This window comes from Dipodomys merriami, unplaced genomic scaffold, assembly GCF_024711535.1.
Source record: "Dipodomys merriami isolate MVZ:Mamm:240054 unplaced genomic scaffold, mDipMer1.0.p SCAF_19, whole genome shotgun sequence".
NCBI classification, from domain to species: Eukaryota; Metazoa; Chordata; class Mammalia; order Rodentia; family Heteromyidae; genus Dipodomys; species Dipodomys merriami.
In genome coordinates this window covers 16,871,888-16,886,902 of record NW_027203270.1, presented here as the reverse complement: position 1 = coordinate 16,886,902, position 15,015 = coordinate 16,871,888, and the positions used below count along the sequence as shown (strand labels likewise).

The 15,015-nt window shown below is 45.6% G+C and overlaps 1 protein-coding gene across 9 annotated transcripts in view; it reads right to left on the bottom strand.

Annotated features, from left to right (window-relative positions):
* The window catches only part of Rap1gap2 (RAP1 GTPase activating protein 2), a 198,383-nt gene that overhangs the window by 24,278 nt on the left and 159,090 nt on the right, over positions 1-15,015 (bottom strand). For all 9 annotated transcript variants that reach the window (XR_011373062.1, XM_070027513.1, XM_070027519.1 and 6 more), the window contains 6 exons: positions 14,057-14,135; positions 13,218-13,271; positions 10,570-10,653; positions 4,040-4,140; positions 2,832-2,961; positions 779-934 (listed from right to left, as the gene is read on the bottom strand). Coding sequence is in view for 8 of the 9 variants with exons in the window: in XM_070027513.1 (XP_069883614.1) it covers positions 779-934; positions 2,832-2,961; positions 4,040-4,140; positions 10,570-10,653; positions 13,218-13,271; positions 14,057-14,135 (604 nt within the window). In the remaining variant the exon portion in view is untranslated. The remainder of the gene's footprint in view (positions 1-778; positions 935-2,831; positions 2,962-4,039; positions 4,141-10,569; positions 10,654-13,217; positions 13,272-14,056; positions 14,136-15,015) is intronic.

Below are 15,015 nucleotides of genomic sequence, written 5' to 3'. Positions count from 1 at the left end.
GGAATTTCACTTTAAAAGCTGGTATGAAGATGGGCGCCCATGGTTCATGTCCTATAATCCTAGCTACTCAGAAGGCTAAGATCTGAGCTCAGATAGGAAAGCCTGTGAGACTCTTATCTCCCATTAATCTGAAAGAAAAAACAGGAGTGGAGATGTGGCTCAAGTGGTAGAGTATTAGCTTTGAGTGAAAAAGCTGAAAGACAGTGCCCAGGCCCTGAGTTCAAGCCCCAGTACTAGTACACACACACACACACACACACACACACACAAAGTGATGTAAATTTTGCATGTAATACATATGGGTTTGTGCTGATGCCAGAGTAAAATAACTCCACCCATTATGGAGATGGCCATGAATTGCTGTAGTGTGGTAAGGACCCTGGAACCAGCACAGCCCAAGTCAGAATGGGGCATGCATTTCCAGGTCTCAGTGTCTCCCACGTCCCACAGGTTGGTGGTTCTCCCTTCCTCCCTCTCCTCTACCTCCCTTTTCCTCTCCTGTTCATCTTCTCCACTTCTCCCCCTCCTACTCAACCATCATCTAGCACATGTGTATCACCAGCCTCCAAACACAGACCTCGGAGCATCTGGATCCTTGGGTTAGATGCACTGGAGCCTGAAGGCAGCAAGGTATATGAAGAGACCTTAGAAGGTGCCTTCCACCTAGAGCCCTGCTCCAGGTTCCAGAAACCTCGTAACCATAGCAACTCCCACATGGACAAGCACTAGTGTTCTGGCAAGTGGACCCACAACTTCCTCCAATAGGCTATGTCCTTACCTTGTAGGATGGGCTCTCTGTGCCTAGGCTCTCAGCCTGCACAACAATGTAGGCATGTAGGAAGTTGGAGGCAATCATATCAGGGACAAATGGCGTGTTTTCTTCTTGGAAGATGATGGCCACAATGTCATTCCCAATATGCCTCTTCCTCTGGAGCTAAACAAGAAGTGTCTCCTTGTTACAAAGCCACTTAGATACATCCTGAGAGCAGACAAGAGCTGGATGGGAAAGTCCTCATTGTATGATTACATAAGCCCTGAGCTCAGTAGCTCTCCAGGGAAGGGCTTCTTCCGGTCCTCAGAAGACATCAAGAGGAAGAAAAAGAAGCCGAGGAAGAGACTCAGGTTGTTAATTACCAGAGAGCATGTTACTGAGCTCAAGAGCATGCAGAGCCCCGACTCAAAACCCTAGGGAGAATCTTGCAAAGGTGAGGCCGGGTCTTGCCCTGGGAGAGCCTGAAACTGATCTGGGAGAAACTCCAATACAGGAGAAGCCATCTGAGAATGCTACAGAGGCCGCCTGCCTGTGCTAAGTCAGCAGCTGCCCACAAGGTGCCTGGCAGCACCCAGGACGGAAGAGCGTGAAGTGAGAGGGTCTGATTGCAACCTGAGAGGGTTTCCCAGAAGAGGAGGATGTAGGGTGGGGTCTTAATGAAAATCTGGATGAGCTGGGGGGGGGGGGGGAGAGGGACTTTTATGAAGCATCTACTGCCCACAGGCCCTATGCTCAATCCTTTTGCATTTACTGATCACTTGCTGTATACCGAGCACCAGGCTGGACGCTTTCCTTCAAGTTGTCTTGCTGTGTCTTAGGAAGAGAAAATGAGTCTCTATTCAGCCCCTGCCAAGAGTGCCAGGCCAAGGTACACAGCCCCAAGTAACCCACACTGAGCCTCAGTGAGAGAACGGAGACCAAAGGTGAGCCCGCAAGAGAAAACTCAATCTGGCTACAAAAGGAATCCTGCATCCATTTGTTTTCTGGAACATTCTGTCGTTACTTGAACGCCAAACGCTAATTTCATTTGCCAATTTCCTTTTTCCTAAGGAGCCAGGCATGATGCTTACCATTTTACATCTCTGCTCCCTCCCCGGCTCCCTGCTCAGAAACAAACCGGTCTGAGTTTGGACAAAGGCCCATCTGCCCCTCTTGTTTTCCCAGAGATAGCCAATGGGCAAAGAGTGGGGTAGGGTGACCTGTGGCTGGGTAGGCTTCCAGGGCTGGCGGCTCTTTTCAGAAGAGTCAGAGAATTCCCTGAGGATGTGTGGCTGTCACAATAGTATATGGGGGTGGGGAAGAGAGTTGTTATTGTTGTTTTGTTTTATAAGCCCTGTACGGGGGGCTTGAACTCATGGCCTCAAGCTCTCCCTTAACTTTCTCACTCAAGGCTGGCACACTCTACCACCTGAGTCACAGCTCCACAGCTTTTTGCCAGTTAATTGAAGAGTCTCTTGGATTTGTCTGCCCCAGCTGGCTTCAAACCTCAGTCCTCATATCTTAGCCTCCTGAGTAGCTAGGATTACAAGGATGAGCCACTAAGTGCCTAGAACAGCACTTATGGGAGGGGAGCGGGTGAATGCTGGGGATGCAGGTTTCATCCAGAGTCCCCATGCTCTGGCAGCTATGAGGCTGGGATCGCAGATGAGCAGGGATGTTGGGGAAGGGGTCCTCATTCAATCACAGTCTCATGTTGCTGGGACAAGAAGGAGGCCAGAAACCTAGTGTCCTGGCCTGGGAACAGCTGGTATATAGGAAGCAGCCACATGTCTGGCAAGAACATGTGAACTCACAACAGTCCTGAGACAACTCCACTACACACCCCTCACCACCACTTGTATTGTATGCTCTGCTCCTGGACTCCACATTGCCTGGGAAACTTCAAAGAGGTCTTCCTTTCTCCCGATGCTGGAGCTGGAACCCAGAGCCTCCTGCATATAGAGTAAGCACTCTGCCACTGAGATCTATACCCGGCCTCCAGGGAAACTTTCAACAGCTCACCCCAGGCTGGCTGCTGTTTCCCATTGGTCAGATCCCAATGTCTCCCTCAACCAGGTACCTGTTGGGCATCTCCCTCAGTGAATGGCAGCTTTGTGGACACATGAAACATGATCTCCCGTTCCCGGAAGGTCGTATACACTGACTCCACCCCTGTCTGTCCATGGGTCACATCCAGGCCTCCTCGGAAACTGCCAATAAAACCAGACAGGGAAGGAGAAAGTGAGATCAAGTGGCAACACAGTGCCACCTGCCCTGAGCATGTATGGCAGGCAATGAGTGCAATGACAGCCGAGCGTTGAGGACAGAGGATCACAGGACGGCAGGGAGAAGTGTTCTTCTGATGCACAAAGTACTGACCCTAACCAGAGACCTGTAATATCAAGATAAAGGCTTCAAGCCTTGGCTTGTCACAGTGCCAGCCAAATGCCCAGCAGAGCTGTCAGGCAGCCCCCAAGGCTGGGCACAAGCCTTTGCTTCTTGAAACACCATATCCAAAATCCAAATCATCACTAGACCAGAGCCAGGGGCAAACACAGATGATGGTGAGCTGGCAAGAATATCCAGATGTTCAACTTCTCCCCAGCTAGTTCCTGATAGGAAGGCACAAGGGCACCCAGAAAGCTGCCCTCTCCAGCTAACACCTTACAGGCAGGAAGGAGCAGCAGGAAGAAGCTGTGGCCTTCCAGGAGCTGAGCTTCTGCTTTCATAGAAACATGGCTGCCAGCCTGGGACCACAGGCTGCGGCAAGGGGGAAGGGAAAGCTGCTGCAGGTTCCTCCGAGAAAATGAAATAAAAAGTGGGGCTGTGGTAGAGCATCAACCTTGGGTGAAAAACTAAGAGACAGTGCCCAGGCCCTAAGTTCAAGCCCCAGCACTGGCACAAAAGGAAGGAAGGAAGGAAGGAAGGGAGGGAGGGAGGGAGGGAGGGAAGGAGGGAAGGAGGGAGGGAGGGAGGGAGGGAGGGAGGGAGGGAGGGAGGGAGGGCAAGCAGTGACTTTGCAGCAGCAATCCCATCCCACATATAAGGGCCAAGCATCAATGCAATCAAACATCCTGCCATGCTGGATCCTCCCCACCTCTGCTAGCTCTTCAGGAATGCCAGACAGTGTGGATCCAAAGCTGAATAGCAGCCCTGCAATCCCGGTGTGTGTCTAACCTTCACCTGCTCCCTTGAGGACAGAGATGTCGGACTCCCTTCCTGTCCCCACCCCCACCCCCATACCTCCTCCAGGACTGAAGGGCTGCATCCTCTTTGGCTGAGACTCACCCTTTAAAGTCCTGCAGTGTGATGGTGTCCCCCAGCAGGTCCAAGAACTCCTTGAAAGCTGGGCTCTCCTCATTGTTTCCAAACAGCTCCTCCTCCAGGGTCTAAAAGAGAAATAGGAGAAAGTTAGAAAAGGCCTTTTGGGGATTGGCTAAGCAGGAGAACACCTGTCAAGCAAGCACAAGGCCCTGAGTTCAAATCTTAGTACTACTAAATAATAAACCTTCTTGGTGCAAGCGAAGAAATAGGATTTTCTAAATCTCTGGCCACTTGTTTTCTTCTTCCCTATCTCCCAATACATTTCCCCATATCTGTCCTCAATCAGAAGAAAGATTAATAAAGGATCACTCATCCATGCTGGAGCCTTGGACCTAGCTGATAAGACCTTTTTTTCCTTTTTCTTATTTAATAGAAAAGGAAAAAGAAAGCAAGTGTGTAGTGGTAGGGTTTGAACTCAGGGCATTGTACTTCCTATGCAGGTGCTCTACCATTTGCGCCATGTCCCAGCCCTGTAGTTATTTTTCTAAATAGCTTCTTGAGTTTTTCCTAGACCAGCTGGAACCATGATCATCCTATTAATGCTTCTGGCACAGCTGGGATTACAGGCCCACATTACCACACCTAGAAATTGCTTCAGATGGAGTCTCATTAACTTTTGCCACAGTTGGATTAAACTGAAGATCCTCACAGTCTCTGACTCCCCAGGTGCTGGGGTTACAGGTATGAGCTATGGAGCCTGCTAATGAGACCTTTCTACTTGAGCAAAGATACACACACAAGTATTTGACTTAATACCAAAAACATGACGCATAAATGAAAATTGATAATTGGGCTTCCAACAAAGAATTAGGATCAAGAATACATGAAGCAATCCCAAAGCTCTACAGTAAGCAAAAACACAATGAGATTCCACTCAATACCCACTATAAGGAGTAAAATAAAAAAGAAATGTAATTGGTGATGATCAGAAATCACAACCTTCACACATTGCTCATAGGGATGGAAAGTGGTACAGTTCCTTTGGAAAACAGGCTAGCAGATCCTCAAAACACCAAATGTAGAGTTGCCATATGACCCAGTAATTCCACTCCCAGATATACACACACCCACGAGAAAGGAAAACATGCAGCTATACAAAAAAAATTGTATATGGCTATGGGTAAAAACACTAAGCAAAACCACCTACAAGTGGAAACAACTCAAATCTCCAGCAACTGATGAATGGTAGTACTGATGAATAGGTGGTACAGACATTCAATGTAGTATTATTTGAGCATAAAATGGTGCTGACACATGCTATACATTGATGAACACTATCTGCTAAGTGAAAAGCTGACTCCAAAGGAGTGCGGCATAGCCTTTGCTTCCACTGAGACAGGAAGTGGGTACACGAATGTCAGAAGCGGAGGGAATGCATGCAGGCTCCACTTCTGCTGCACAGTATGAGGCTCCTTTTACGAAGGATGAAATGTTCTGGAACTAGATAGTTAATGAATCATTGTGTGATGACAATAAAAATCCACCTTATAAAGATATAGCTCACAGACTACAGTGAATTGTATGACATGAGAATTATGTCAATAAAGTTACTTAAAAATTAACTGAACAGTAAGAAATAATTTTAATTAGAAAATAGTCAATAGACTATTTTAATTAGAAAATAGCCAATAGAGGATATACACCCGCAAAGATGGTCAACATCACTAATCATTAGAGAAATGCAAATTAAACCCATAATAAGACATCACCACACGTGCATAAGAATGACTAAAGACAAAAAATAACAAAGAATAATGATAGTTGGGCACTTGTGACTCCTGCCTGTAATCCTAGCTGCTCAAGAAGCTGAGATCTGAGGTTTGCAGTTTGAAGTCAGCTTAAGCAAGAAAGTGCATGAGACTCTTATCTCCAATAAACTTGAAAAAAGTCAAACATGGAGCTGTGGGTGATGTGGTAGAACGCTAGCCTTGAGCAAAAAAGCTCAGGGACAGTGCACATGCCCCGAATTTGAGCCCCAGTCCTAGCATACACACACACACACACACACACACACACACACACACACACACACACACACACACACACACACACACACACACACACACACACACACACACACACACACACACACACACACACACACACACAGAGTGACAAACCACATCTGACAGAATGTAGAGAAACTCTTACATGGACAAGAGGTGGGGGAAAAACCACTTGAGAAGAGTTTGGCAGTTTCTTATAAAACTAGACATAGAATTGCCAAACAACTCGCTGTTGGACTCTAGGCCTGAATCCCAGAGCAGTGAAAACACAGGCTCAAGTAAAACCAAAGCCTGTGTGTCAATGTTCATTGTAGTTCTGTTCATGATAGCCCAGAGCTGGAAACAACCCAGATGTCCATGAATGAATGAATGAATGAATGAATGAGTAAACTGTGTCATGGGTATACCATGGGATACTATTCAACAATAACAAACAACAACAACAAATGAGTGACCCACTTGAGAATATAGATGAATCTGCTCAGCAAGGAAAAAACAATCCTGAAAGGTGTATGCTTCATGCTTACATTTCTATAATATGTAGAAATAAAGTTTTATTGTTCATGGCTGCCAGGGGAAAGGACAGCAGATTCAGGAGGATTAAGGGCTTGACTATGAGAGGAAAATTCAAGGGACCCCTATCTGTAGTCTTAGAAGTCTTCTGTTTCTGATTATGAAACCCACACAGGGATAAAGTGACACAGAAGGATATATACATAGAACACACCCATAAATGCATCCATGTTTACTAACAAAACCTGGATAAGCTCTGCAGGTTATGTCTATTTCCATCTCCTGCCTATGATCTTGTGCTCTTAGAAGACATAACTTCCTGGTGAAACATCCATGACATTTCCCTGTATAATTTTACAACTATATGTGAGTCTACCAATACCCGAAACTAAAGAGTTTAATAGTTAAGTGGCAAAGCTGAGAACAGCAGCAAACACTAACAGACTTAAAACACCAAACTAGGTCCATCTGAGAGACAAGTTTTCTCCATAGTGGAAGATCTGCAAACTGCAGGAGGATCTGCAAACATCCATAGACTGCAAAGGAATGGCTGCACACCAAAATGCTGCAGTTTGCCCCATTGCTTCACAGATGAAGTCTTCACCAGGAGGCTCCTTCACACGTCCTTAACTCCTGCTACTCTTCTGGGTCACACCAGGAATGGAATCTAGGGCCTCATTCACTCTAAACAGGTGCTCTACCTGACTTGCTCCTGCTTTATAATGAATAAAAGTGGACCTCAGATTCCAAACTTACAACAGACATCCCAACCTGGTGGATGGCAATCGCTTTGTTCTTAGTATTTCTTTTTAGAATTACTTTACTTTGTAGCAAGTGACACTGATTTGCCAGTTAGAATACTGATCTAGAATTTCCTTTCAAAACAAATGCACAACTAAATAAGTAAGTAAATAAATAAATAAATTAGCTGAGTGCCAGTGGCTCAAGTCTGCAATCCCAACTACTCAAGGGGCTAAGATCTGAAGATCAAAGTTTGAAGCTAGCCCAGATAGAAAACCTGTGAGACTCTTATCTCCAATTAACTACCAGAAAACTGGAAATGGAGCTGTGGCTCAAAGTGGTAGAATGCTAGCCTTGAGCAAAAATTGCTTGCCCATGCCCCGAGTTCAAGTCCTAGAATCCACAATAAATAAATAAATCAACAAACAAACAAAAACAAATGCACTAGCTGGTTGAGGTGGTATACTGTAATCCTAGCATGTGGGAGGCTGAGGCAGAAGAATCACAAGCTCAAGACCAGCCTGGGTATTTAGAAAGTTTTAGACTACTCTGGACTATCATAGATTGTCTCAAGGAAACAAAAACTAACTAAATATACTAGGGGTTTGGTGGACAGCTAGGCTACTTTTTTGTTTTTTTTGGGGGGGTGGGTCCGGTTGTGGGGCCTGAACTCTAGGCTGGGCACTGTCCCTCAGCTCTTCAGCTCAAGGCTAGCACTCTACCACTTGAGCCACAGCGCCACTTCCGGCTTTTTTCTTTTTGCTTATGTGGTACTGAGGAATCGAACCCAGGGCCTCAGGCATGCAAGGCAAGCGCTCTACCACTGAGCCACCTTCCCAGCCCCAGCTAGGCTACTTTTAAACTTTTTTTTTTTTTTGGTGCCAATACTGGGGCTTAAACTCACAGCCTGAATGCTATCCCTTCGCTTTTTGTGCTCAAGGCTGGCACTCTACCAGTTGAGCCAGTTTCACTGCAATCCTCAGATCTCATCCTCTTGAGTAGCTAAGATTAAAGGTGTGCATCTATTTTAACAGAGAAAATATTTAGTAGTTAATAGTATGGATGTGTTGAAAATTGTAGCAATGTGGCTGGAAGTATGATTAAGCAATAGAACACCTGCCTAGCAAGCCCAAAGCTGAGTTCAACCCCCAGAAAAAAAAATTTAAAGGAAAAATTATACCAGTGGCCTATGATACAATGCTCTCTGGATGACTGATATGACCTCTGAAGGTCAGAGATTCAGTAAGCCTATTGGGTACGGTCAGCAAACTATGGTCTATGGGCTATGTCTGGCCAATTTCCTGTTTTTACAAATAAAGTTTTATTAAAACATAGTTACAGCCATTTGTTTACATATTATTTATGGCTGTCTTTGTACTACAAAGACAAAGCAAAAACAATTGTGACAGAGACCCCAAATCCTAGGAATTCTAAAAAATAAAAACCGACTATCGGGCCCTTCCTAGCAAAAGTTTACTAACCCCTAGTCTTCTGCATGCCACAGAGACACTGCAAGTCTACCCCAGGATCCTGCTTACTCCAGGTCATAAGGCCAAGTGTGGGAGAAGTGCTCCATGCCTTCAGATAATGGAGAAAGCCATCCAGTGTGAGTTCTGGGCATGCCCTCTCTTCCAGGACTCATGACCAGCCTGGTATTACTTGCATGGCTGTCATTTTCACATTGGCTTTGCACTTGACCATGTCCTTAGGGAGGGGTCCCTAGTCATCACCATGTCCCGCACAGTGCTTATTACAGTACATGACAAGCCGCAGAGTTAGGTGAGGCTTATTTATATCCGAAGACCAGCACAGGGCTTTTATGCAACAAATGTTCCTATGAAATGTCCCCCAGCTGTAGGCTTCCAAGACAACAATCTGCCTAGGTTTTTCAAAAAAAGAAATTTATCTCCTAAGATCTCCCCCTATCCTGCCACTCCACCCACCCACTCCCACAACATCAGGCACACAAACAACACACAGGCTCCCTCTCAGAGGTGGACGGTTAATGTTCAGTAATTAGAACTTTGCTGGAACATTGGATTATAATCACCTTCTAAGAAGATCTGTTTTGGTACATTTCACAAGCGAAGAATTTTAATTATGGGGGTTATATTAGCCAAGCTGTATGAATTTTTTAATGTAATATGTGAAAGTAATTAGAGTGGCTACCTGAATAATATCCCTTAAATGATAAGATTCATCAGTACTGGTCTTGCAGAGCCTAAACTCATTGTGTAATTAGTGTTTTTAAACAAACATGTGTCTCTGGGTATAAAATTTTCAGACAAGGAAATCATCTATCATCTAGTCAAGAAAGAGAGGGCCGGCCAGTCTCTCTCTCTCTCTCTCTCTCTCTCTCTCTCTCTCTCTCTCTCTCTCTCTCTCTCTCTCTCTCTCTCTCTCTCTCTCTCTCTCTCACACACACACACACACACACAAGCCCACAGGCCATATCAGATTTTCATTCATTTGCTCATGTACATGATAACTGAACATATATGCCACGCCTGGCTCTTGAATGATTGTCATACAACCTATTCAAGGAGACATCAGTATATTTACCTGACCATCCTGCATGGGATGTTCATAAATGTTCATTGTAGCAAACAGGCAGAGAAGATGAGAAGTTTGTGGTCAAATAAATGTAGGAAACACACTGCTTTCAAAGACATTTTAGAGGTCTTTAGCTAGGGCATGATTAGAGCCTTTAAAACATTTCTATACAATAGACACACATACCAGCAGACTGCTTCACCAGCCTGGAGGTCTCACAGAATCACAGTTTGAGAAAGATTATTTGGGCCAATTAACCCCAAAGAATCATGTGAGGTGTACGAGGGCAGTGATGTGGTCAAGGAATAACCCATTTTCAAAAGAGGGAATGTTTCCCAATTTCCATGGTGTAAATACTCCCACCATGGCTGATTTCAAACTACTAATGTGACGTCTTCCTTCTGCCTTGCTCCTGGACAAACAGAAGCTGAAACAGCCAGGGAAAGTTGGTCCTTCCAGTATGAAAACCTACACTAGCATCGCAGGCCTTTTGGTCAGGAGTAACATTCCTTGAAGACTCTGCTGTTTCCAATCCTATTCATACTTGTAATGTGACCACAGAGGATGTTGAAGAACCCCTCCCCCCCTTAAATGCCTTTGCTGATGGTAGCCGGGTCGGGGTGAGGAGGAGAGTCCCGAATAAGAAGGCAAGAGTCGTCATGGAGGATTTGTCGCGCTTACCTGCCTTGCTTTTTGATAAATGACCCCAAACTTAAATGTGTTGTTCACATCATGCTCGTCATAGGACACAATCATTTGAGAGGCCTGGAAAATGGGAGAAGGGAAAAAAAATTCAAGATTGTTATTAATTTGGAGGCAAGTGAAGAAGCAAACAGAAGGGGAAGCCCCCATGTCAGTCCAAAACATGGCCCCAATGAGAGACATCCATGTGTACAGAGAGAGCGAGAACCCGTGGGCAGATGGTCAGGATGCTACTCCAAAGGTCTTGGTTGGCTCCTCACATCTAGACTTCTCCAATGGTAACTAAACCTCTGCATCAGCAACTCTGTCCCTATCCAGATGTGCCAGCCACAGCTTGAGCATAACAGGAGTCCAATGAGACTCAAAAACGGATGTCAGCCCAGTTGTTATCTGTAATATACAAAGTAAAGCCAGAACGCCCAAACTGGTCAGGAAAGATGGCCCTAACTCTCATTCTACTTCTTCAGCAATATAACTTAACGCAAGGCATTATTCCTGCCCAGACTTCAATCTCTGTATCCATAAAATGAAGATTCTCTGAGGAGAAACACACCCTAGTAAAACACAAACAAAAACAAAGCCCTGACCACTGGTTCCACCTAATTGTCCATTTTGCCTTGTAGAGCTTCTATCTGGGTTCAGACAGCCTAAACTCAAGTTCTGAATCTGCTGCTTTGATGTACACAGCTTTCAGTGAGCCAGTTAACTCCCTTCACCTTCCTCCTCTTTTAAATGAAGAGGTGTATTTACGAGGAGTGAGACAAACATAAAGTGCTAGGGACAGAGCAACTATCATCAATATCATCATCATCCTCACCACCATCTTACAACAGTATCATCAAAACCAGTGTCATCATCAACATCTTCATCCATATTACCATTATCACCAACCTTCCAGAAAGATCAGAGCTAAACCAGTTTATTGAGAAAGAATATTTGGGTGTGATTGGAATACATTTCACAATGTGAAGGAGAGATCTGCTTATAAATTATGATAGGGAAAGAACAAGCCAGGAGTAACTTGTTAGCTGGACTAGATAGCCTATATTTGATTGGCACTCCATGGCTTTCTGCAAGGTTCTTAGAAGCAGAGCAAGTGACACTTCTCAGTAACAACTCCCTTTCCTCCCCTCCTGCCACCCTCCTAAGAGCCCTGCTGCCCAGCCCTAGAGAAAGCCCTCCACCCCTCGCTGAGATGGGTCAAAGGAGATGAACAGTTGCCCTGCCAGAGAGAGGCACCAAGCCACAGAAACCTTCCAAAGAAAAGTCTTAATTCTACAAACTTGACACACACACACACACACACACACACACACACACACACACACACACACACACACTTCAGCCAGATTCACATCCCAACCAAACTCAAGCAATCCTTCAAATATAGAAAACATGAAAATACAGCTGCTCTTCCATTATTACCAAGGCCAGAGCTTTCCAAGTTAAAGAGAGAATTATATAAAAGCCTATCACTGGGTTCTCATGGCGGATGTGATTTGACAACAAAACTCACCAAACCTATAGTTCAGTCAGACCTTTATGATAGGGTTTTAATGTGTGGTTACACCTCACTAATTCAGCTTTGGTTATAAAGGGCAGACAGTCTGAATGACAGGAAACATTCAGCGGAGTGTGGCATAGGACCGGTGAGTGCCTACAGATGGAAAACGGCTGCAAAAAAGCATCTGGAAAAAGAATGGCTCTGTGCAGACACAAGCTCTTCCCACTCCCCATCCCACTGCAGATGGATAAATAGATGCTTTGAAGAATGACAGGCCCAGTCATGGGCAAGGAAGGCCATGACTTCCAGATATCCTAGCAGAATGAGGGGCCTCCCTTCCCCACCAGGCATCTTATTTCATGACTCCTGGTTGTCATACTTAGGACTCAGGGAATAGAGAAAGCTAGCTCCAGCAAACCTCAGCAGCCACAGCGCTAGCCAACAGGCGCTCAGGGCACAGCTCTGCTCTTACTTTCTCCCTCCGGCCTCATGAAGAAGCAGTCAGTGCACAGGGTCTTTTCCTGTGGCTAATTTCAAGCAATTTTCCATCGGGGATGATTCAGGTCCTGTCATGCCATAATTGTTCTTGAGTGGGTTTCTTTGTTGGTTTGTTATTATTACTCTTCTCCTCACTCACACTCCTATATCAGAACTGGGGTTAACGTCCGGCCAATCTTAAGGAAATTGCTATCCGAGAATCAACTGGTTTATTAACAAAGGCCAGCAGGGGATTATAAGGCCTGAGTGTTACAGTAACAAGATTGCTGGGAAGCCTTACATGATGGCAGAGTAGATACACACATATCCTCCCAAATTCATGTCTTGCCCCAGAGCTTTCCTCAAGGGGCTGCTACTAGGGTGAGATGCAGAAGCCACCAAACTGTTACCTCTGCCATCTTCACACCTGTTAGGCAGGTCTAGAGAACTAGACATGGAAGGGGAGGGGGGAATAGAGGTTTATCACAGACACCACACACACACACACACACACACACACACACACACACACACACACACACACACACACACGCAGCAAGCTCCCCCATACAGACATTGCCATGCAAATCCACACCATTTTGCAAAACCCTGGGTGACTGGCAAGAGGGAGTATGAAGGTCCTCACCTTGGGGTACAGGACAGGGTTGAATTTCAGCCCCACTGCATCGTCACAGAAAGCCTGAGCAGGGAGAGAAACACAGAGTTCAGAAACATAGAGTCCTCCGGGCTCCTCTGCCCACCAAGAGACAGCACCATGATGGAGGGCATAGCACAGGATGGGGCTTCCAATCAGCCTTGGCTGTTTGCTAACAGGTGCCCAGGCGGGAAACTAACCTTTCAAAGGGTTCCTGCTAAAGTGAGAGGAGGAAGAGGAGGAAGCCTGAGACTTATCCCAGAAGATAATACCAGAAAGCTTTCTACCTCCCAACTTCCAATCAAAGTATCCAAGCACAATTCTCCCAGCATTCCTGCTCCCAGAGTAAGGCAGCCACTTCTGACTCCACTTTACTGCCAACACTGGTTCCCTGTAACCCTAGCAGTGACATAGCCCCCCACCCCTGCCCACTGCCAGCTTCTTACTCAAGAGTAGTAATGGCTCCAGATCCTCCTTCAGCCCAGCCTAGGTCCTTCCTCTCCTGCTTTCCTATCTACCTTCCTCTGACACCCCACTGTTTAGGCTCCATTAGCCAGCCTGTCTTCCATTTCTCCTGTCTCTGGAACTAACCATGACTGCTTGGGGCAGAGACCAATGATTCTATAATTCCTGAAGTAGCCTCAGCAGCAAGGATCAGTTAAGGAGGGAAAGGGAAGATGAAGGCAGCCCCCTACCTCCATCCCCAGAGTCAAATGCCAGGGAAAAGTAGCCTCTCCCTCCCCATGGGCAGAGCCTCTACCCCATACACTCCAGAACAGCCCTGGGATGACAGGGAAAGCCATCTTCTCTCTTGAGACACTGAGTTTTACCTTTGCAATCTGAGGGACACTGGGTAACTTGCTCAGTCCAGCCAGAGGGATCCGCTCATGCACTGTCTTCAGCTTGGACCTGCATACACGGACAAGGTGAGACAAAGGCTTTCACCCAAAACAGAATCAGTAAGGAAGGCGGCCAAGACCACTCTGGGCTGGGGTACTCACTGCAGATCTCCCCAGGACAGAGATCTTCCACCTTCCACCCAACCCAGGAAAAGAAGGAGGCACCCACCCTCCCATCCCCCCAACCGCCCCCCTACACACACACAGTGGGAAAAGGAAGACCCTTCCTGGGCATCCCAGGGGAAATGACACAAAGACTCTGCCTGCTCAAGCTGCCTGCAGTTAGCCCCCTTCCAGGTCACTGTGACTTTTTTTTTTTTTTTGCTTATTTCTAAGTTTTGTCTTCTTCCAAAGAACTGAGTCCCAGCTTTTGGATCTATTTAGATTTTGACATGCAAATGAATCTGTATGAAAAGATAATCTAATATTTGAAAATCTGGATTGACTTAAAATATAAAGGGATTCACCATATAAGACTCTAAATTTAGCCTGTTCCCTTGATTCATTTAGCACATTATGAAAGTGTTGAATTTTACTGAATGCTTCTCTGCATCTGCTTAGATAATCATATGGTTTTTTTAAATCTGCTAACCTGCTGGATTACATTTCTGTTCAGCCATCTTTGTGTGCCATGGGTGCTCAGAATTTAATTGGTTAATTGTTTATTTATATTTTCACATCCATTTTCAAAGACAACACCCACCTATTTTCTTTTTTTTTCCCTCTTGTACTTCTCTTGGCAGGTACCGAGAGCAAAGCGTTATTCTAGCCAAGAAACATTTTAGGATCACTTCCAGACCTCTGGAATGGTTTTTGTGATACAGGGGTTTTTTTCTGTTCTTTAAACATTTGTTATAATTCATCTGTGACATCACTAGGCTAGTTACCTT